The 22,397-nt window shown below is 32.3% G+C and overlaps 1 protein-coding gene across 4 annotated transcripts in view; it reads right to left on the bottom strand.

The window, feature by feature from the left end:
* LOC123708216 (coiled-coil domain-containing protein 6) overlaps window positions 1-22,397 on the bottom strand; it is a 70,612-nt gene that overhangs the window by 43,720 nt on the left and 4,495 nt on the right. The window contains exons 2-3 of one of the 4 annotated variants that reach the window (XM_045658801.1): window positions 11,477-13,887; window positions 9,669-9,802 (exon numbers count right to left, since the gene is read on the bottom strand). In XM_045658801.1, coding sequence (XP_045514757.1) covers window positions 9,669-9,802; window positions 11,477-13,887 — 2,545 coding nt within the window. Of the gene's footprint in view, window positions 1-8,024; window positions 8,315-9,668; window positions 9,803-11,476; window positions 13,888-22,397 lie in introns of those variants that run through there. The other 3 variants (XM_045658802.1, XM_045658803.1, XM_045658804.1) reach the window with 3 other exon arrangements.

Here is a 22,397-nt window from a genome sequence, read left to right as displayed (position 1 = left end):
AAATTGTATCAGTTTTAGCCGCGACACGAATTTAGAATGATATATGACCCGAATTAGATAACAGATATAGAAATGCTAAAAATAAGAGAAGTAACGTTTTGTGAATGTGTTGGCCACCCATGTTAAATGCGATTTAAATCTAACACATAATAAAACAGGATACTATATTTAAAATATTTTATAAGTCTTTTTGTAAGTTGCATATTAACAACGTGGAACATATTGGAACAAACAGAAATTCGTTATGATTTTTTATTGATGGTTTGATGCCCCGATGTAATGGTTATAACTTACTTACCCTGTAACTCTAAGATATACAAAGTATTGGTCACAGTCATTATAGTCAGTCCACAATAGGATGTTGATGGATGAATACCTGGATGATAAGGATAAGGATAAATAGGGGTATACGTTTTCAGTAGCAATCCTTATATCTTGAACTCGTAAAAATTGGTTAATTCTTAATTATAATACTAATTAAAATACATATATATCTAAAGGTATATTAATCTCTGGTGTATATACAAATTTAATTGTGTTGATTAGCTAAAGTTATTTAATAAAGAATAAAACTACCTAACTATATAAAAATAGCAATTATGTACCGTTTACAGAATAACATATTTCTAGTTTCACAAGTTCTGATTTATATATATACATATATGCATATAAAACATTTAAGTTTAAGGATTACAGCTCTAAGAATTCTGACAAGATTCTGAAAGATCTGTAACGTAATGCTTTCCTGGCAATATCAGTAATAATTTATAAACATTTAAGCAAAGCCCATACAAACTATTATAGCAGTTTCTCTGCAAATAACATCATCAAAAGAGGGCGCGTCCGATAACTCAAAGTAATAAGCAATGTCATATGGCAATCTACACGTGTTTCCCCACTGTACACGAGCTCATATTTATGTTTAATGTACCTACATCTAAGGACGGATACAGCATCCGTCTTATCAGTGGAACAAATATCTAGTTTTAACTCCTTATATTTTCTATATTTTGATAACTCTCCTTCTGTCTATAGACACTCTATTAAGCTTTGCCCTCCTGTGTTTTTTCGTGCATTAGCCGTCAGCATCATTTAATAAAATTTATTTAAAAAATATTTATTATGTATTTGCGTTGCATAACGCATAATTAAAAATACATATTTTTTTAAAGCAATGTGATTTTTACATTCTGAGCTGTGGTAACTGTATAACAAGTTTAAAATCTAGTCATAGCGAGAATTTAAACTATAACGTGCTATTGTACATATAAAATGCTATTTATGCCGCATTTAACTTCAAAAAGCTAAGTAAGAAATGTCTTCGTGAATTTTGTTTAAAGACTATGACTATGCCGAACGTATTATACATGGTAGATTTTTGGATCTTTGTAATAACGGTTTCCTAATAGTTATCTACTATAGCTTTGATAAACAAGTGTTTCACAATAAATTGAAAAGAAATGAGCGAAAGACGTCATAGAATGGTATCCTAGTTATGGAAGACGGAAAAGAGGCCGTCAAATAAAGAGATTCGAAGACAATCTTCCGGAATGATGGCGAAGATCAGCTCGTGAAAGTGATATCAGAAGACAACCTGACTTAATATTTTTCTTTTTAATTTTTTTTTTCAGATTTTACAGACATGTTATTTTATGTTCTTTTTTATTTATTATTTATGCACTTCTTATACTTTACCCTCTGTGTTCGTTTTTTTTTACTTTTCCATACGAGGGCTGCCTGGAATAAATCCCAGCGCTTAGCGATAAGGCCGCCCATTGCCCAATAACTTATGTACAATATTTTTTATGTATCTATGTTTAAGGTTACGAAGTGTAAGTAAATAAATACAGCCAAAACCGTTTACGACGACATCGTTTATAACAACATACCGGTTTTTACGACCACATATGAGTAGTCCCTTCGATGTCGTCATAACATATTTTGATATGTATTTGGTTAGTGAATAAAGACTTTTATTATAATTCAAACTATAAAGTATTGCAACTAAATATAGGAAAATCCTTTGGTCGATTAGAACACGTGTCTCTCGAAAGTAATTTAGTCATATACCGTCGTTAAATTTTGCGTCCAAGCTGGTCTCTGAACATGGCTATCAACTGAATACGATCGAAAGTATAATTGTAGTCACGTAACAAATTACACAGTCACAACGCGTAACTGACGTCTACCTCCTCCAGTGGCTCGTTATTTCACAAATTAAATACAATAATTAGAATGCGTTTACTGTAAACTTAGAGGTAGTTTGAATGATTAACTTGTTTTACAAATGACTTCACGAATAGGCAAAAATACCTTAACGAAAATGTATTTAAACTAGTTTAGGTGTGTATTTTTAACATTCTTTATTAATTACAGACAATCTACATTCCATGTTTCAAACTTTATAGCTACTTAAATAACAATATGGACCTCGACGAATATGGTGTTGATGTGTTGGTATTTTTTTAATTCGAAGCAAATAAAGTCAAAATATCACTAAATAATAATAAAATAAAAATGTTATTCAGTTCACAACAATTCATTATAATGTGTAAGATTTGGGATCCTTTTAAAGTAAAAAAATACCTGACAACGTTCCCAGCTCCTCCAAAACAAAAAATAATTATAAATTCCTTAAAATATAAGTTAAATTTTATTTCCCTCATTTTATTTGTTTTTTCAACTGTTTACAACACGTCTGAGTGCATAAGTGAGTGTTGTGGGTGCAAGGGAGTGAGTGAGTGTGTGTCATTTGTATGAGAATAAAGTTGGTTGGTTCGGTAAGTTTCAAACACTTTTTAAACCTCCTTACAATACAGACTTTACAATATACAATATATCAATTTTCTATTAATATAAATAATATTTAAATAAATTGATAAAAGCTTTAGTATGCAAAATAACTATGTAGGTTAAAAACATCGTAAATACTGTATTTTAATACCTTCCTAAATAGATCTTAACTTTACTAGATTATACGACAGCAGTATGGCGTAATAATACATGTTATACACATCCTTTAATATGACCAATTTTCTGCTTATTAATTCCGCTAACATGAACGTTATACATACATACTTATACTACTACTAGATTTTCCTATGAATAAACAAAGCCGTTAAATACCATTAGGAAAGTTTACGCCTAGTAATAATAAACTCAGGTGACGACTGACATTATATAGAACATACTACGAACTAGAAAGCGATAAAGAATTTTGTGACAAATAAAAAAAACTCAAGTTACGTTAAGATGTATAATTTTTATTTTAAAATTACAACACTCAAGTTGTCAAGTATTTATCTTGCGAGCGTTTAAGATAATCGCCATATAAGCGATTAAAAAGGCATTTGTTATGTCGCATTCATGCTTGATGAACCTGTATTGTATGCTTGTGCCTAGATAAAAGTTAAACAAACCAGTAACAGGACCTGTTCTCTACATCACCTGTACATTCTACTCCACATTAAACCGGTCTGTTCAGTGTTGTGGTTTCAAAAGTACAAAAAGGCAGTCATGCTTTCGACTGCTAAAATGTTATACGATCAAGTTGAATGAGACTTCGGCTGGAATATCTTAAGAGGTCAAACACAACCTTATACTTTGAACTAAATAAAGAAAAATACCAGATATTTTCGTTGTGCAGAAAAAAATTACTACCAGCAAAACAGCGGATTAGCTTCGAGACAGGCACTTAACAATGATCAATGATTTCTTTAAAACCGATCAGCCCACTACGTAATACATCCAGCTTCGGATAAATACTGTTTAATCCGTTAAAATCGCAAAGAATTGTAAAGAGAGATGCCTGAGCTCCTAGGTTATGAGAAAGGACATAAATAAAGAGAATATGCAATGTATTGAATACGCAATAATGTCAATAAAAAATAAGAATTCATAATGTTCAATTATATCAGAGGAACTAAAGTGTTCCTGAGTCCTAACTGAACTGATAAAATCCTTGAATTTAGAAGGATGATACCTTATCCTCGGCTAACAATATAGTCATTTTGGAGAGACTCAATTCTGATCAATGAAATAAAATCTTAGTACCGTGAATCTACATATGATATAATATCTCTAACATTTAATAACAAAGTGATATTTTTGATTGACAAGAGGATGGTGAATGTGAAATTTAGTAACAGGCGATACGATACGGCTCTAGTTAGGTAATTAGACAATAGTGTTATCTCATCATCAATTAATATTTTTCTGTTTTTATTTCAACGATATTCCAAATGGCCCGTTAACCACGTCACCGGTACAATGATTGTCAAGGGACTGGTAGAAAGTTTTACATGGAGTAATACAGTCCATGCAGGAAGCAAGCAGTAATATTGTGTAATTCTTTTAAGACTTTCTTTTATGAACTTTAGATTTAATTGCACGAATGTTTATCTTCATTCCTAAAATATTTTCAAAAAATTGTTTAAACGTAGAGGAACCTTCACACATTACAAACTTCTATGAGGCATAATCATCAACAATTTAATATAAACTAACGCCGTATCAACAAAATCTCAGCCGACATTCCTTCCAAAACACATCCGTTACAACTGCTTTGCAATTTCTTTGTTTACAACCGAACCTTTTACTCCGGTCAATTTAGACATAAACGTGGTGGTCAAATAACAAAAATTCCCGGAAAGCCAAAAAATTGGGGTTTACCATAATAAATAAAGTATTAAAAATCCCCCCCCAAAATCCTATATGCGCTACAAGTTATTCGGTGTCAAAGGTCAAACTTTGAACGCTAAATTTAATCAAAACACGTTTCAAGCCAAAGTTATAGATCTTAAAATTCTTTACGAAAATGGTACTCATGATTTTTCTCCTAAGAGTTTCCATTTCTGAGATATCGCGATTCTAAGAGTCACATTATACATGATATGCACATATAAGTCACGTGTATACATAATCAGGCACTATAAATACCTATATGTGTCTCTTTTATATATATTATTCTATTATACTATTCTGAAAACATTTATTATATATATAAAAGATAGTCAGTTTCTAACTGAATCCTCTTTAGCATGAATGAACTCACTTTAGCATTAAGAATATTATTCCTCAAATTTTGACCTTTGTCCCCGAATAACTTTTGTAGTAAACATAGGATCGATGGGAATTTTTAAAACTTTATTTGTAATGGTAAAGCCCATCTCTCCACCAAAATTCAGCTTTCCGGGAGTGTTTGTTATTTCAAACGTCTGTATTGACCGGACTATTTTACGTAATGTTAAAATGTCGTGTCATGTAGGTTTTTAGACTAGTATTGTCATTTAACTTTTAGGGCAATAGTCATTGTCAAACTGCTCAACTAGGCCAATAAACGTTGAAAGTGATAATTATTTGAATCACGACAGTATGCTTCGAGTCTGTACCTTACATTGTAAAGTAATTGAATCTTGTTGGCTTTCACTCCTAATAAAATCTAACAGTTTCGTTATCGCGATGCTGTGCGGCGTATTGTGCTTTCATAATAGTATCATTATCTATAATCTTGAATTTGTTGGAGAATATCACGAGCACCAGTTTGATATTACAGATCGGTGATATACATGCGTTATTTTTATGAATTGAATTACTAGCTTGTTTCCATTCCTCCCGTAATAATTCGGTCGTAGCATGGTGTACAGCCAAAAGCTTTTCTCGATGAAGGCTTTCTGTAAGACATGATATCGCAGACATTTTGTCTTCTACTGTCTTTATCACTTTGACTTTGCGCTATTATCATTAGTCTTTATCACACGTTGGGTTACACAATCGTAATTTTAACTTTTTTGAAAATATTGTATTATAGTGAAAGACTTTTCAAATCCCGCAGTTTTAGACCCTATTCAATGCAAACAATCAAATCTTTCTTCTTTATATTAGTAAGGAGTGTTTTGCTTTTAAGAAACTTTGAAACGGAACAGATAGATCAGTAGGTCTTACACGTACTTATGACTACTGGTATTTTTACGTGATGTCGAAATCTTACTGAACTGATAGAGAAACTATGATAATAATATTTCAAATTGCCGATAGTGCATTATCTATACACATTTGTATCGATACGAGATCCTAAGTTTTGTTAGTCTCATTGTGGTCTTATAAAAAGTGGTAACAGTTCCTATTGTCATCCAAATGTTTGCAAGTTTGCACGTCAGTTTCGCCTTCGACGGCGGGGTCAACGTCTTTCGCTCGTCAACAAATCCATCGACGAGAATAACCCGTTACACTGCATCGGTTTCCAGTGGATTTCACTCACAAGTGACGCTAGCTAGACCATTTAATACCTCCCTTCCGTGTCTAACTAGGATCGCCGGTACCGTATGGTAGATCTTAGCTATTGAACACGGTCTTATGAACGACTGACCAAATAAGGTTCAAGATCCGATACAGCTCATATATGGTCATTCAGCTCATAAACAAACATATAAAAAACAGGTTACATAAGGCTTTAAACTACGGGCGGACCTATCGCTATCAAGGGATTTCTTCCTGGCAACCCATGGTATATAAAAACCTACAGAGGGCATACTACAGTAAACTAAATATATTAGAGAAAATTATACAATAGTAAACTGAATCTTTAAAAAATAATAATAATAAAGTAAGATTACGGTTAATGAATCATAATTAATATTCATAATAGGCAGAGCCAGATTTAGGGAAGGGCAACCGGGACTAGAGCCCCGGAGTACCCAAAAAAGAGGCCCCACAAAAGACTTTGGAAAAAAAATGTTATAACTTCAGACTAGAAAACAGTAGTAAACAACAATTCTTCTGATCTATTTTTATGTTTGTTAATACTAAAACAATCTACTTGGTTTCACAATAAATTATTGATTGAAAACCTCGACTAAAAAAAAATATTTGGAAAATAATTTGGAACCTCCTCATGCCCCTGGGAATCCTTTGTTGCCCTGAGACCTCCAGACCTCTAAATCCGGCCCTGATAAGTACATATATATATTCGGTACTATGTTGATCATACTTTTTGTTCAATAATAGAGATTTTTTAACACCAGATTTTAACATTGGACCAATTCATCAATATACTCAGAATTTTATTTTTATATGACTGTCGAAATATCATTATCAGTGATTGACATGTGATTTAAAGATTAGCCTTGAATGGCTTTCAATAAATTCCAGTAATTTCCACAAGTTAAGGTAAGGACAAGGATAACGACAGTAAAATTAATCAATCAAGTTAACAGTTACTTATTGCGTGTCGATCGTAGTGGCCAGATATAATAGTGAAAGGTGGAGAATACTTTTTTCATATTTGCGATACATATTTTCAAACGTAGACGATATTGTTGGCAGATCATAATTGACTTACAGTAAGCCTTCATTTGTGCTATTATGTTCCTAACGAGATAAAAAATTACACAAGGTTTTACTGTAATGAGTATAAAGTGCGCAGCAACTCATATTATCAGTTTTGCAACCGCAGAAATTTTACTGGATATATTAAATCATTTCCTTGTAATTGTTACTATTTTTAACTATTCGTTAATGTTCAAATAGATTATTATAGAACGGGTCTAGCGCACTGTATACTCAACCCCAGAGGGCTCCCTTTTAAGAATCGGGACGCACTTCAAGGAACCCAAGTCGAATTCGTTCGGAAATACTTCAGTTTTTATTTTTCTGCAAATTATTGTAGTCGTCTAATTGAGTTATTATCTGTATTAGATGTAATAGACAAAATAATGTGTATTTTGTCTCATTACTCCTAATGTAAGTGTAAACAACAGATTGCTTTTGAGTAACGGCATTGAATATTGTCTATGGAATGTCAATAATACAACCAGTTTACGTTCAATGCATACCCATATTATGAGTATAATCAGGTCTTATTTTAAGCAAGTTAATGAAGGGTTTAAAAGTGACAGTATCTTATAAGAAAACTTTTGATTTTTGATTCATTTAATCATATTTTTAAAACAATACTGCTCATTCTATTATCACAGATTACTCGTAGAATTGTATGAGATTTTACTAGTAACTAAATGAGGCCTAACCTGTCAAAATGGAAAGTATAAATAATAGAAGATTCTAGGAAATGAAATTATGACACCACTCAAAAACAGTAACCGTTCACATTTTGTGGAGCTGCTGTAACAACTCGCGATTGTATTGTTCGGCACTTCACTGGCATAGATCACATTTTCCTTAAAATGCGGTATGCGGTTAACCTTAGTATCGAAGAGGTAACCATTGATTTTTCGCGTAAGTGACGTCACGGACGCGACAAAGTAGCGCAGACGGCGCGCGCCGGTCGCGTCTCGTCGGCGACTGGCCGCCTCTTGATTCTTGTCTAGCGACTAGCGTGTAGCGGGTTGCAAGAGGAAATGTCAGTTGCCATGCGGTCTTGTATAGGGTTGACAGCTACGGACTAGTTAAAGACCAACAACACGAAAGTGCATTTAATATACGAATAATAATATTTGTAATATTTGAAAGAATAACAATGATCGCTATTTCTATAATACGTACTTTTACTTTATTAAGATAAAACTTGCTTCACGTAACTAACCAAAAATGTAACGCCAATATATCACAACAAAAACATTGTAGGACGTTTTGACAACCCTAAATACTTGTATTGCTCTTCGTGACCTTTGCATCGATTTATGCACCCACTGCCACAGGTCTACAGCTGACTCGATAATAACTTAGTGTGAAGGATACACTTAGGGCCTGGTATAAAAGTTTTAATAACGGATTTAACCTTTTATGGGTCTGAAAACTCCAATATTTCGTTTATATTAATGTTAATTTGTTCAACAAATTATCACATAAATTTGTGTGAAGCGAGAGTTCAAGATCGCTAAATATTTACATAGCCGCCGAAATGGAAAAATTACATACAATAATTATTGTGTGTCGAATGACGTTAATGGTGACGTTAGTCAAAAAATATTTATTCAATAACTTTATATACATAATATTTTCTTTATCATTTATTTGCTTCTTAATACCGTTGAGCAATGTTTGCGTTAACAACTTTTGCCGCATAAAAACTACAGGCGCATTTTATTGTATTTTAAATATAAGTTTCATAGTTAATTAACAAAATATGTCTCGTGATTTCTACAAATTGTAGTTGTTCTATTTAATAAAAAAATTACGATTGGTAACAGTTACGATTCACAATACGATGTTATGTAGCAACTTGCTCTAAAATGAATTCATTTCATTTAACAACGTTCTTTTATCGTTGCTTAGAAGTTAAAAAGTTTTAGAGTAAGCCGTTTGCGTTTTATCCATTACCAGAACCATATAAGATTTTAACAAACAATACAAGGTTGAAGCTATTCAATTATTTAATATTTATTTCATTGCCAATAACATTAAAAGTTTTTACGATAAATTGGTAGTAATTAAGATTTTGTAAATTGTATTAAAATTCTTCGAGTCATAAAAATGTTTAAACATAAATGTGTTTAATTTTTTACTCAGATTCAGAATGAGGATATGATTTTTTTACTTTGTAAAATGTGTGACAGATTTTAGTCATTCGTAAGTCGTAAAAATTCGTATGACATGTGATTCTCAATGCAGCTAATTATTTTTAATTATAATATGAAATTTATTTCATGAAAGTACTGTGCTCGTAATCTAAAATTTGTTATAATTGCATCTATAATAACAAAAATACTTACGCAGGGGGAAGCGAGCGGTGGTATGTTTGGGTGCTGGTGAGCTGGTGGCGCTGATGTCGCTCTGTGAGCTATGGAGGCTGCTTTTGCCGCTGCCGTGCGCCGACCCCAGCTCCAGCCGCATTCGCATGTGACGACTGTCGATTATAATATAATCGGTATATTAGTCAAAAGCATACCTTACCGCTTGAAAAATCTTCTCCACCAAAAGCCCGAAGTCGGAGTACAACCATATTCATAAAAAATCACAGTCTAATGGCATCGCTTTAATCAAAGTACTCATTTGTCTCTTTCTACAGCATAAACGCAATTTCACAGAATTAGACGACATTTAAGTTACAAGAGTGCAAATAAAGTGATTTAGTTTTATGTCTTTATTTTAATATAAAAGATTAAATTGTTACCTTTTGTTAGATTGTTATTGGTCTCTAATAATAGAAGTCAACAATTTTAACCATCGATTTCCATACAATTTGTATACTTTACTAACTCTACTTGAACGATGTATGTTCTTCTGTTTAGTTCCAAATATGGCACGTAGTTCGATGTTCGAGTTTTCTATACAGCAACGATTCGTTATTATTTTGTTATGCCATTTTATTGAAACTATCAGTTTAACTTTGCGTTGTTTGACGATAGAGGGCACTCCGCAAAGTGTTTACAAAATACCCGGCGATATATATACAGGTTTGCCAAATAGTATTGGATCAAACGTAACTAGGTGTTAAATGGAGTCATCTGCTGCAAAAAAATGTTCTACAGGAGATCCTTAAGACCCCTGCCGAGTTATAATTTATTTTGCGTTTTCATAAGAAAATTGAGTTTTACTAATTCTTATTAAGATTCGAAACAATGTACACCTGTATCTTTTTTTACTATCCACTATTGGTACTCATGAGACCTTGCGTTAGACATGCTATTTATGGTTGGGTGTATTAAAAATAATATTAAGTTTTACGAAATGAAAATTTCTCAAATCATAACTTCTTTTTTACTTCGGACCACACTGTTAAAAAAAATACTATACCGAAAAGTGATCCTGTATTACAAGTTTTGGCGCATTTAATAGGGATTCTTAAAAGGTATTTGCCTTGGCCATGAGTGGCTCCAATTCCTTTCTTGCACGAAAAAACAAGACAACGATTCGGACTTATGTAGGTAACCTGTGACTAGTACTGTGTGAATCGGACTAGATTCAAACGTTTATAGATAGCTGCTGCGAGCAGAGAATACACTCAACTGGAGCATGCTCTAGCGCCAGGAAAGGTTCGCATCGCACGATTTAAATCCATTAGATTTTTATTACACATGTAGTTTTTTCGAATTCTAATAAGAATTAGAAAAAAGGAATTTTCTTTTTAAAACGCAAAATAAATGATAACTCTACAGGGGTCGAGTTTAAGGACCTCCCGTAGAACAATGTTTTGCAGCTGATGACCCCATCTAACCCCTAGTTGAGTTTGATCCACGACTTTTTGGCCACTCCGTATACGTACGTTTGTTTTATGTGAAGCCCTAGCGTTTATTATGTAAAAGGTATGGTACTGCTACTGTAAAGGTATGAGTACAAATGAATACCAATTTGATATATAAAGCATTTCTCGTTAAGATTAAGATTACAATGTCCTCAAACAGGACTTTTCCAAGGGTACGTAATCCATTGACAGTTTTGACATACGCAAGTAATGGTATGTCTCGACTCTGAATCTGAGGGTTAGTCGATGAACTGCGTAAAACAAATACAAAGTTTTTAATTAATATAAGGTCTAATTAAATAATAATGAATTAAATTATTATGGTATAGTAGTTACCTTTTTGGTTTCGCATTTTGGTTTTGAGATTTGGAACTCATCATCCTGGTTACACTACATGAAGTCTGAGAACGTTGTAAAGAAAATGAACAATCGACTTTTGATTTGATGTCTTTGTAAGACTTAACTCTGTAATCAGTTTTGCTGTCAATTACGTTCTTTTTCAAAAAGCTCTCTCGTCTTTCCGTTTTCTTCACTGCTTTAGGACTATTTTGAACATTATTATCAACCTCACTTTTTCGACTTTGTAACATCGTTTTAAGCTTGCTTGGAACATCGCGCTTCGGCATTTTGTACTTCTTTAAAGTGAAACTCCTTTTTTCTTCTTTATTTTTTTCACATGCATTAATTTCACTTTTATCACTTTTTATAGAATTTCTTTTACTGGTATTCTTGGGTGTTATATTGTCGTCATCCAATAAACATGGGATATTTTGATCGCTTTCCTCTAAAGTGTTATTTAGATGATTGTTTAAAGGTGTATAGTAAATATCTTCTAATTTTTTTTGGCTGCAATCCGAGCGCGACGAAATCGTAGAAGCTGGTGACATATCATTTATAACATTTAAAAACACAGGGGAAGCGCGTTGGTTTTCAAAATCTGTATAAACTCCGCTTGATTCCATACAAGAATCTTCACTTCTATTAACTATCAAAGGTTGATTTGATTTTTTATTTTTTCCTCCGTATAAGGCACCATCTATAACTTGAGCGCGTCTATCACCCCTTTGCATTTGCTCATCGAACCCATCAGCATCACTCTCTGTAAAGAAGTCGGAATCTGTCATAGGATCAACTCTTCTAGGCACCGCAATATTTTGCCAATCCATATCTATGACTTCTTCACGAGGACCTAAATTATGTTCTGCACTTCTGCTAACGGGTCTTGACATTTCACCATCACCCTGATACCCGTCTAGGCTCGTAATACTTGTTATACTAGTTATAAAACTATTCGATACCTTTGACGTTTCCATAGACTTTGTATAATCGGTGCTCTTGCTGTCTGAATAAGTTTGGGAATCATGCAGAGTTGATGAAGAAAACTGAGAATAGGTGCTTATTTCTCCATTTACGTCTGAATTATCTAAAGGAAGATCTTCAGGTGATGGTGTTTGTTCTATCCTGTTTGTGATTACAGGCATACCATTTTTAACATCTAAAGGTATCTCCATGTTCACAGTTGTATCGGCCATTGAACTCGCTGGTTCTAGTATACTGCCGTGTATAGAAGGTAAAAATTCTTCTTCTAATACTTCAGACACGGAGATGTCTTGACACGATTCTGTGCCTATGTTTATACATTCTTCTTTTAGTAATATATTTTGTGGAGAACAACCATCAGGATGGTTCAATAAATTATTAGAATACGTCAATAACACATCATTATCACAGGAAGTAATTTCAATAGCATCAATAGTTGCGATTGGGGCAAAATTTTCTTTTACGACACTAGATTTACTTAAATTTATAGTATTTTCATAGCAGTCGTTCTGAATTGTCGATGCTGCTGAGTTAGATTCAGTCTTATCGGTAGACGGAGTATCGCCATTATCTGGAGAAACTTTATATTCATTATTTTCACAAAATATAGGCAATCCCTCAACGGTGGGAGAAAACGAATTTTCTAAGTAGCAAATATCATCCATTTGATCCGGTGTTAGTATGCCTAAACTGTCATCTAAAGAGTTTTCTTCATTATTTCTTGTCATAGAGTTTTCGTTCGGACTTGAGTTCGTGTCGATATTTCGTATGTGCGACTTTAATTGTAAACAAAGATCTGATCGGGAATGAGTGTTAAAAGTTTTCTTATGTATTGGACTAAATTCTTTTTCACACGAGTACTCAAACTCATTCATTGGTTTGTTATCAAAATTTAAAACATTAGGCAGCCGCTCAACTGCTATAATTGAGTTGGGACTTTTATTAGGGTAACGAGAATGTAAATCCGCGTCTTCATAATCAACCCTGCTTGAATGCTCATTTCTTTCTTTGCTTGACGTAGAAGGGCTATGAATATCAAATAATAAACTATATGGTCCTGAGTCATCCCCTTCTTTGTCTTCAACCAGCTGTTGTGTTATGTCATTAAGCAGACTTTTAGTTTTTTTATCTACATTCATTTCCTGCTTTTTGGAAATTTCATTTAATTTTTCACGTAAATCTAAAATTCTTGGATTTCTGTCGACAACTTTGTCCATGTTGAAATTAATTTTCGGTATCAACGTGGTATACGGTTTGAAATATATTTTTTCTTTTAAATCATTTTTATGATTGTCAACACTACTTCTGCTTTCTATTGCGTACGAGTTTTTAATATCTGCAGAATAGCTTCTTATATTTGTATGTTCATTGGGATATGCGTTCCGAATTTCTAAAGATCTTGTTTTTCCATTTCTGTCCACCGGTATCTGAAATGAGAAACATAGATATAAGTAAAATAATAGATTATATACGACATAAAGATTATATTGTTTATAAAAAGCAACTTCTTTGCAAATACGAGGTTTAAAGTTTCATATATTTATAGGCAAACCAACAAAGGTATTTCGCATTAACATAATGCGTCGTACTCGAAACATTCAGTATAATGGTATTCTTTTGTCGTATATGCGGTTGAGTACCCAGTAAGTACTAGTAACCTCTACAAACCTTATGAATATTGAAATTTTGATCAAGGAATGACTCGCGTTTTAAAAGATTTACTTTGTACTTGTAAAATAGTATTAACAACAGTTATTTTTATGAAAATTGGAACTAGTTCAATCGATAATAGTATTATTCCCTGATACTATGGGAATGACATGAACTCATGATTATGACGATGCTATCTCTATAGATATTCGACTGACTTTAGCGGGCTTCGCCTGCCGCAAAACCTTTTAACGTATGTACTAATGGGGCTGTTTCGGTTCAACAAGCGACGTTACGCAGGGTGACCCTGTGTTTAAAAACGTAACAGGATCATAAACCACCTACTTTTACTGTATTTATTTTATAGGAACCAAAAACAATATCATACTATATATATAATACATATTACACAACGCAAGCCTACATATAAGCTACCCAAAAAACGCACTTTCTTCGTCCAACGCTTTTCTCTTTCAAAGGCCCGTGCATCTTTAACAACAGACATCAACAGAAGTTATTATTGCTAAACAATAGTTTTATTATAAAATATATATGTTATGTAGAAATTTATTGTCAAGTACCGTTAACATGTTAAAAAGAAGAGACTGGCTGCCCACGACACAGGGAATGTGTGTGGCGCTAGTGCATTTTTTACCTAAATATACTTTGCTATTATGTATATAATTATTTCTTTCTATTATCTAGGTCTCGGCAATAAACATCAAATCGTTTTTCACGAAAAAGAAAATATGTCAGAGATAAATATCAGAGCGCGAAGTCACGAATGGTCATAATAATCGGATGTATCTAAATGTTTTTCAAGTGTACGTAACATTTATTGCGGCAATGTTAAACTCGTTAACAAGATATCATACAACACGACTTCGAAATTAATTACTGAACACAACGATATAAAAAACGCAATTATCCAGTTAAATTAGTTTATATGTATAGACTGAAATAATAAAAACCAGTTCTTAAAGAAAATACACAGAATTATTATCATTATATTAAATAACATTCTCTATTTAATGTAAATTCGATAAATTTAATTCAAGGAAACGTAATGACCACTGTAAAGAAACAACTGTTTTTTTAATTATTTTTGAAGAACGTATCAAACTTGGGCAGTTTAGTTGTAAACGTAATAATTATATATTAATCTTGTAAAGTGTTTGGTTTGGCAGGTGAGAACTGTTTTTCGCCACGACACGCAAGCGATCTGGTGAGGCGCGAGGGAGGCCTAACAGTATTCTGGTAGTGGGAATACTGGATTGCCCTTACATGGGTCATTGCAATGGACTGCATGTGCCTTGGTAAAAATACTGTGTGCGTGAGTTTTGAAGACATAAAGCTAACCTACTTATATAATATTTACGACAATTTCTGAGTGTTTGCTTGAATAAAAAAATAATTATAATAAAACAAAATACATTAAATAATTACTCTCCTAAAAGTACAATTTTATAAGCGTTTTAAAACCTTTTCAGCGTATAGTGCATTGTTACTGAAAACAATATGATTTCAACATGAAAACTGGTTGTGCAGGCTTTAATAAAAGTTGGCAATAGGTTTAGTGAATTAACTATCGCGAAGGCCGCCAGTAATCACTTTGAACAAAAAGTTATGTATGTGCCACGAACCATGGTATCTAATAACTTAAGTAAACTTAATGATTAGATATATAGATACTCCTTTGCTATGAATAAATTTACCTTAGAAAGGAAATCGAAAGTTATTATGAAGAGGTTGTATTTTTCTGATTGTTAATACTATATTATCCCTGAGTAACATAGTTTGTATTTATTTGCAAGCTTCAAATATATATCACAGAATATAATAACTTTTCGTTTATTAGTCCAAATATAAATGGTATCATGTACTAATACTTTTACTAACGATTTTTTTTAATTTTCTCACGTAGTCATAATGTTTATACTTTTTAGACAAAATAAGATAGTTTGTATAGTTATATAACTCCACGTCACAAGGTTTCTGTGTGTGCATTATTACGTGGTATTAGCGAAAATCCACTCGAATTGCTAAATAAGAATGAGCTAATGATTTCACATCGAATTAATAAAAGGTGTTTTCACGTCTCGTTCATATTGTGATATAAATAATACAATCTGCTAAATATCCAACCTCGTTTCTACTTGGTTTGAAGCCAAGTTATACTAAGCCATACAAACAAAAACCACTAAGGTGCAGAGGTAGATACAAATTGAATATTAAAAAGGTTAATTAACATTTGTTAATCCAGGAAATCGTGATACAATATACGAGCACAAGATAACACAAAGAGATAAACAAAATGTATGCTTTGACCTTATAAGTCGCGTGGAAAAGGTCATCGATAAATTAAAATACGCTCGTTCTATAATAACTGACTATCGTGAATCCTAATATATAATATGCCTTATATATATTTTACATATATCGTAGCTTTTTTTATCTTATCTTCGTGCGATAGGAAAGCAAATAGACAAGGCTAGGTGAACAGAATCTTCCAAGTGTAGGAATATACTTAAAACTAAAAGGATTATTAAGAATATCCATATCTCTGAATAACCTGCACCATGAGCACACTACACACGCTCACGTTATTACGTACCCTCAATTTCACACTATCACACACCACAGCCGAATTAGGTATTACTAAGTTAATCATTTTAGTAGATATTTCCCTTTCGTAAAAGTTTCAACCTTTTTATATATATTATGTATAGATAACTTTGGCTATATCTTTATTATAATTGATTTTTATTATATATTATTTATATAAGCTGTGGGATTACGAAATAAAAAATAAATATCGGAAGCGCATCCTTGTTTATAGGGCGCAAGATTCAAGAAAACGGTTGGCATAGATAATTGTTTGTTTTTTACTTTAGAAAAATATAGCCACGTTACTTCGGTCGGAGCGTGATGTTTTATGGCCTAATAGCCATCGGTATTATTCATTTATTTATAGCCTGGTATCAGAAATACAAAATATATACATTATTAGCCGACCCGGCAAACGTCGTTTTGCCATCTATATTTTTTCCAGGTCCCATTTTTTTACAATAAAAATAAAGTATCATCTATAATAAAAAAGGGATTGATCGTAGAGTGGTGATAATTAAGGGTTGTATGTATTTTTGAAAGCTGTATCATAAAAAAATAAAAAAAAACAAAAATTTTGTCTAAAAAATAAGCCCCTACCAATTAAGGGTTTGAAAAATAGATAGTCTCAGACTTATTGAATATGTATAAAAACATTCATAAACATCGGTCGAGACGTAACGGAGGAGTATAGGAACAAACATTGTGACACGAGAATTTTATATATATAGATAACTATTGTTTTTCTTAATCTACGATAACCGATTCTGTGTGCCTACGGACAAAGGCCTCCCCCATTGTCCTCCATTTAATTATTGTACACCACTCTCGTCCAGTTCACACAGCCTCCGGACTATATATATATAGTATATGGACTTTTAAATTTAAAATGGTATCGCGGTTTATCGTACGCAATGCAAGGATTTTATTGGTAGTCTTTCACAGTCTAGGTTACAATATGGAAATTTTTATAACCCTATTTTTTTGAAAATATAATAAAACCTATGTTGATAAGGGATAATGTAGTATTCTAATGGTAAAATAATTTTACAAATCGGGTCAGTAGTTTTGGAGTCTACTTAATACAAACATTCACACAATAAAATATTACCTATTTATAATACTTGTGGACTATTATACAAATATTTTGATATATATTCAAAAATAATATTTATATATTTGTAGAACGTATTTTGAAGTTCACGCTTTTAACTATTACATATCAGAGAATTTTATCTCAAGTGATCGCTAAGATATCTTAGTGTTGTAAACGTGCCCTTGGCATTCTTATTGAGGCGCCCTGATACATAGTAGTAGGTAAACATAACTTGCCATGATAATTTCATAGATTTAGGTACGTATTTTATCAACGATGTTTAGAGTTATTTTACGACTGCTTTCTTTAACATTCTTGATTTTCTTACAGTTTAAAAGGAAATCATTTCTACACCTGTTTGTTTACTTTTTTCTAGTAACTGACGGTTTTCACTTAGTTTGATACGATAACTATTTATTTAATTATAAAAGTATAATTCGATTATGGCGTAATAAAAGCAAAAGGACAGTGTTCATTCACGGAAGCCTCCTTGTTCTGGAAATAAATTTACACATTCGGTAGCTCTATGATAAGTACATATATGTATTTAATATCGGTCAAATATAATAGCTAAAATCAATGCACCGTAGTCATATTTAGGCATCTTTCTAGTAACAGTAAATGTTCTAACTTTCCCCCACTAACTCTGACCAAGTTAGATGCCGAGACCTACCTACCAAACTCGTTATTAATTTTTATTTGTTTTCACTTCGTTGCAGTATTACTGAAATACAGTACAGTTGTAAAAATTAAATAAAAAGGAGGCCAACTGGGGGTCTTATCGCATTCAAGTGATCTCTTTCATCCAACTAATGAGAGAAAAAAAAATTTTGATAAGATGAGCAGAAAGAGTGCAAAACTATATATACAAGACAGTTTACTTTATCGTGATTTTGTGTCTTTGATTTGATTTGTTGTGTCTGTTATTACCAGGAGAAGATTCTTATGAAAGAAAAATAAATTAGAAAACTGCGCAGAAATTAGAAAATTTAATACATTAAGTAAGCATTACACTTTGTTTTCTAAAATATTTTATTAGTTAATTATACTAATTCGAAATCAATATTCATAGTTAAGACAGGACAACGTGTGTCGGGTCCGCTAGTAAACAATAACAACAGAAAGCAATTAAAACATATGTAGATAGTAAAAGAGACAATAAAAAAAGCACTAATTATAAGTATTTTGATATTTTCCACCTCACCAAAGAGGATGAGAGGAAATACTTGAAACGGCGGGAAAACTTTGACAGATCTAGTTTTTTCTTTGAATAAGTATTAATTTGACTAAGTCGTTTGTTGATTGTTAATTTTCAGTATCCTTTACAACAAAATATCTTTGTCTATTAATATACTAAAGAAAACACTCTTTGTGCATGTATTAATACATAGCGTCAATCCGGTTAAAAAGTGTTTTCTTAATGTGTAAAAGCTATGTTAACAAAAGACAATAGTATATTAATGCACTTACTTATATTTTCTGTTTCATATATATTGTATATCTATGTAATCTATTTTGACTTTGTATATTGACTAAGTGGTTTGTTTTATAATATGGATATGTGTAGCAAGATATAAATAAATAACTAAACAAATGAATCACGATATTTTCAGTTAGAACAGTTTGTACGAAAGTTAGGGATACGATGTGGACAGGTACTAGTACCGTAGCACATATAGAACACAGATGTTGTAAAACTTTATTGATTTACAATACTGGGTGAAATCAAACGCAAAGCATCCTATAAGGAAATAATGAATAAAATATGTCGTATAGCTAATACACCTGCTACAACGCACGTGTAAAATTCAAGGATATTTGCAATTCATACATGTATAGTTTTTTTTATAAATTAATGACGTGAGAACATCATAAGCGAGTCCAAAGTTATACATCTCAACCAAATAAGAAAACCGTGAGAAGTCGACATTATATTCATTAACAGATATTGTTACAGTAGAATGAACTCAAGACTCATGTGAAATAATGTAAAAATTCCTGAAGTAGGTGGAGCTCTACTTAGAACTCTAACAAGTGAAACAATGCTATACTACTCCACTTTTCATAGTTGACCCGTTTGACTTTACGTGCGTTTATTATACAAGAAATAAGCTTGTATCATTACGGAATCCTTATGCGACAAGGCAATTCCTAAATAGCATTATAATTCCTGTCAATATTACAAAGGTTATGTTATTTTCGATAAGACTTATAAACGAAAGTGTACTGTATAATGTCATGTAAATTTTATTTAAAAACTAGCTGCCCCCGCGAACTTCATTTCTCCTTAACATGATTTTACTTAGCGTATCTTTTTAGTACATACCAACATGATACATTTTGCTATGAGAGAGACTGTTCGATTTTCCGGAATGATTTTTTTTTTAGATGTCAAATTAAGAGTAGGGGATCATCGTAGAGGGGTCAAAATTAAAGGTTGAATGTGTTGTATTTTATGTATCATACATAATAAAATAAATTATTAAAAAAATTAGAGGTGGACCCTTAACATTTAGGGGGGTGAAAAGTATCGGTTGTCCGATTCGCAGACCTCACCGATATGCACCCAAAATTTCACTAAAATCAGTCGAGCCATTTCAGAGGAGTTTAATTACAAACAGCGTGACACGAGAATTTTATATGTTATATCTAACCGCAGATAAAACGTTTTTAAACAAGACTTAAATAGCAATTGCGCACCTTTTTGTTATTTACAGAAAAATATAATCTACATAATGATATGTTACATTTGAAAACCATTGTGGTTTATATTAATGTTACCATAAAAATATATCAAAAACAATCAAAACAATTTCTGCGATGACGCTAGTCAAGCCAAAATTAGGCGCTTAAAAGCAAGAAGCCGTTCAAATCAAGGCACGAAAGCCAGTGAAATCTCAGACAATGTGCTTGTCATGATAAGTTTGTAAGTAGTGTGCCGATAGTGCAAAGGCATTCAGTCCTCAATGCAAAGAGAAATTGTGGAAATTTCTCGAATGATTTGTAAAAATTAAATGTGTAGGGAACGTATACGTATATTATATAATCAATGTATAGGTTAAACCTCTTTAATAAGTTTATTAATTTTAAAACAGTGCTGTTTTCAAACAATAAATATATACTTGCATACTACCTCAAACTAATAATGTTATTAAAAAACGTGTGTGTTAAACCCGTTAGATGTTATATTTATTTGGCGTAATTTTGGATAAAAATCTTTTCAAAAACTCTATCCTTTGCTTTATCCTACGTTTGTAGAAAAAACCTCACTAAAAGTATAAAAAAAATCTCTCACCGTTTTTCCCTAAGGCGCTACAAGAAGTATAACGTCAAAAATAAAATCAACGCACATTCATCGAAAAGCAATGGGAACGATGAAGCATAATCAAAAGCGGAATCGGTGGCTGCTGGCGGAGTACGTTAATACAGTAACGACACGTATTATGAAGAGAAGAATTGTCAGTTAAAACTTAATACACAGAAACAGTTTCTGAATTGTTTTTTTTTTATGTAATAGGAGGCACACGGGCAGGAGGCTCAGTTAGTGTTACGTAATAGCGCCGCCGTAATATTGATTAGTTGAAGTAACTTATTAAATTACTTATTTCAAATCAATAACTATATACTTAGCTGCTTCCACAAACCTCGCAGTACACTTCTTTAATAGTTTTAATTGGGTTTAGTAATTTGGTTCATCGCACAATCCTCCTAAACCTGTCACAAATATATCCAGTTCTGGTGCAGAACTGAGGAAACGGTTAAACAATTAAGGCAAATTAATTTATAGTAAATGTAAGTTATAAAAAAGTAAATGAACATTTATCGGATTGTACAAACCTAAAATGTAAAAAAATTACAACGCATTTAACATGTTTAAAGTAAAACTATAAAATTGACCAGACCTTTCATGTCCTTAAAAGGCTGTATTGTTTTATATGTCACCGAAACATTGCCTAATTAAATAATATTGAAATTGATATGTAAAAGTTTGTTTATAATTGGGTAAAAATAAGTTAACATAAGTGATTAATTAAATGTTCATTAAAGAATAGTATATAAAAAACATCACCCTAGTGTGACGTACATTTAAAAAAAATATCGGCAAAAAACATTTTATTCAGTAAACCTTACAAGTGATGAGTTTCCCTAACAGCCTAATCTTCAATTAGCCAATTCGTTTGAAACCTTGACCCCACTTATTGAATAAAAATGTAATATGAATAATATAAAAACAATGTTATAATAAACCCCTGAGGTCTTAAGTTCGATCCACGGCTGTACCAATGCACTTTCCCACTATGTGCTCATTTTAACATTCGCTCGAACGGTGAAGGAATCAGCTTGCCTCAGACCCAAAAAACGACAGCGTGTATATACATAATACATAGGAGGCTAATCACCTACTTGCCTTTTAGATTGACAAATGATTATAAAACAGATACATAAATCTTAGACCCACACCAAAAAGGTTGTATCGCTATTTCATAGATATCTTTCTTATACTTGTTAAAATTTTTCGGCTATCAATTAATTTCCAACCTATAGAAGATATTCTTATCATTTACATTCTCTTTCTTAGTTTTT

The sequence above is a fragment of the Pieris brassicae genome, chromosome 4, assembly GCF_905147105.1.
Source record: "Pieris brassicae chromosome 4, ilPieBrab1.1, whole genome shotgun sequence".
Lineage (NCBI taxonomy): Eukaryota > Metazoa > Arthropoda > Insecta > Lepidoptera > Pieridae > Pieris > Pieris brassicae.
Note: the sequence above shows the minus strand (reverse complement) of the source record. Positions and strands in the feature narration are given on the sequence as shown.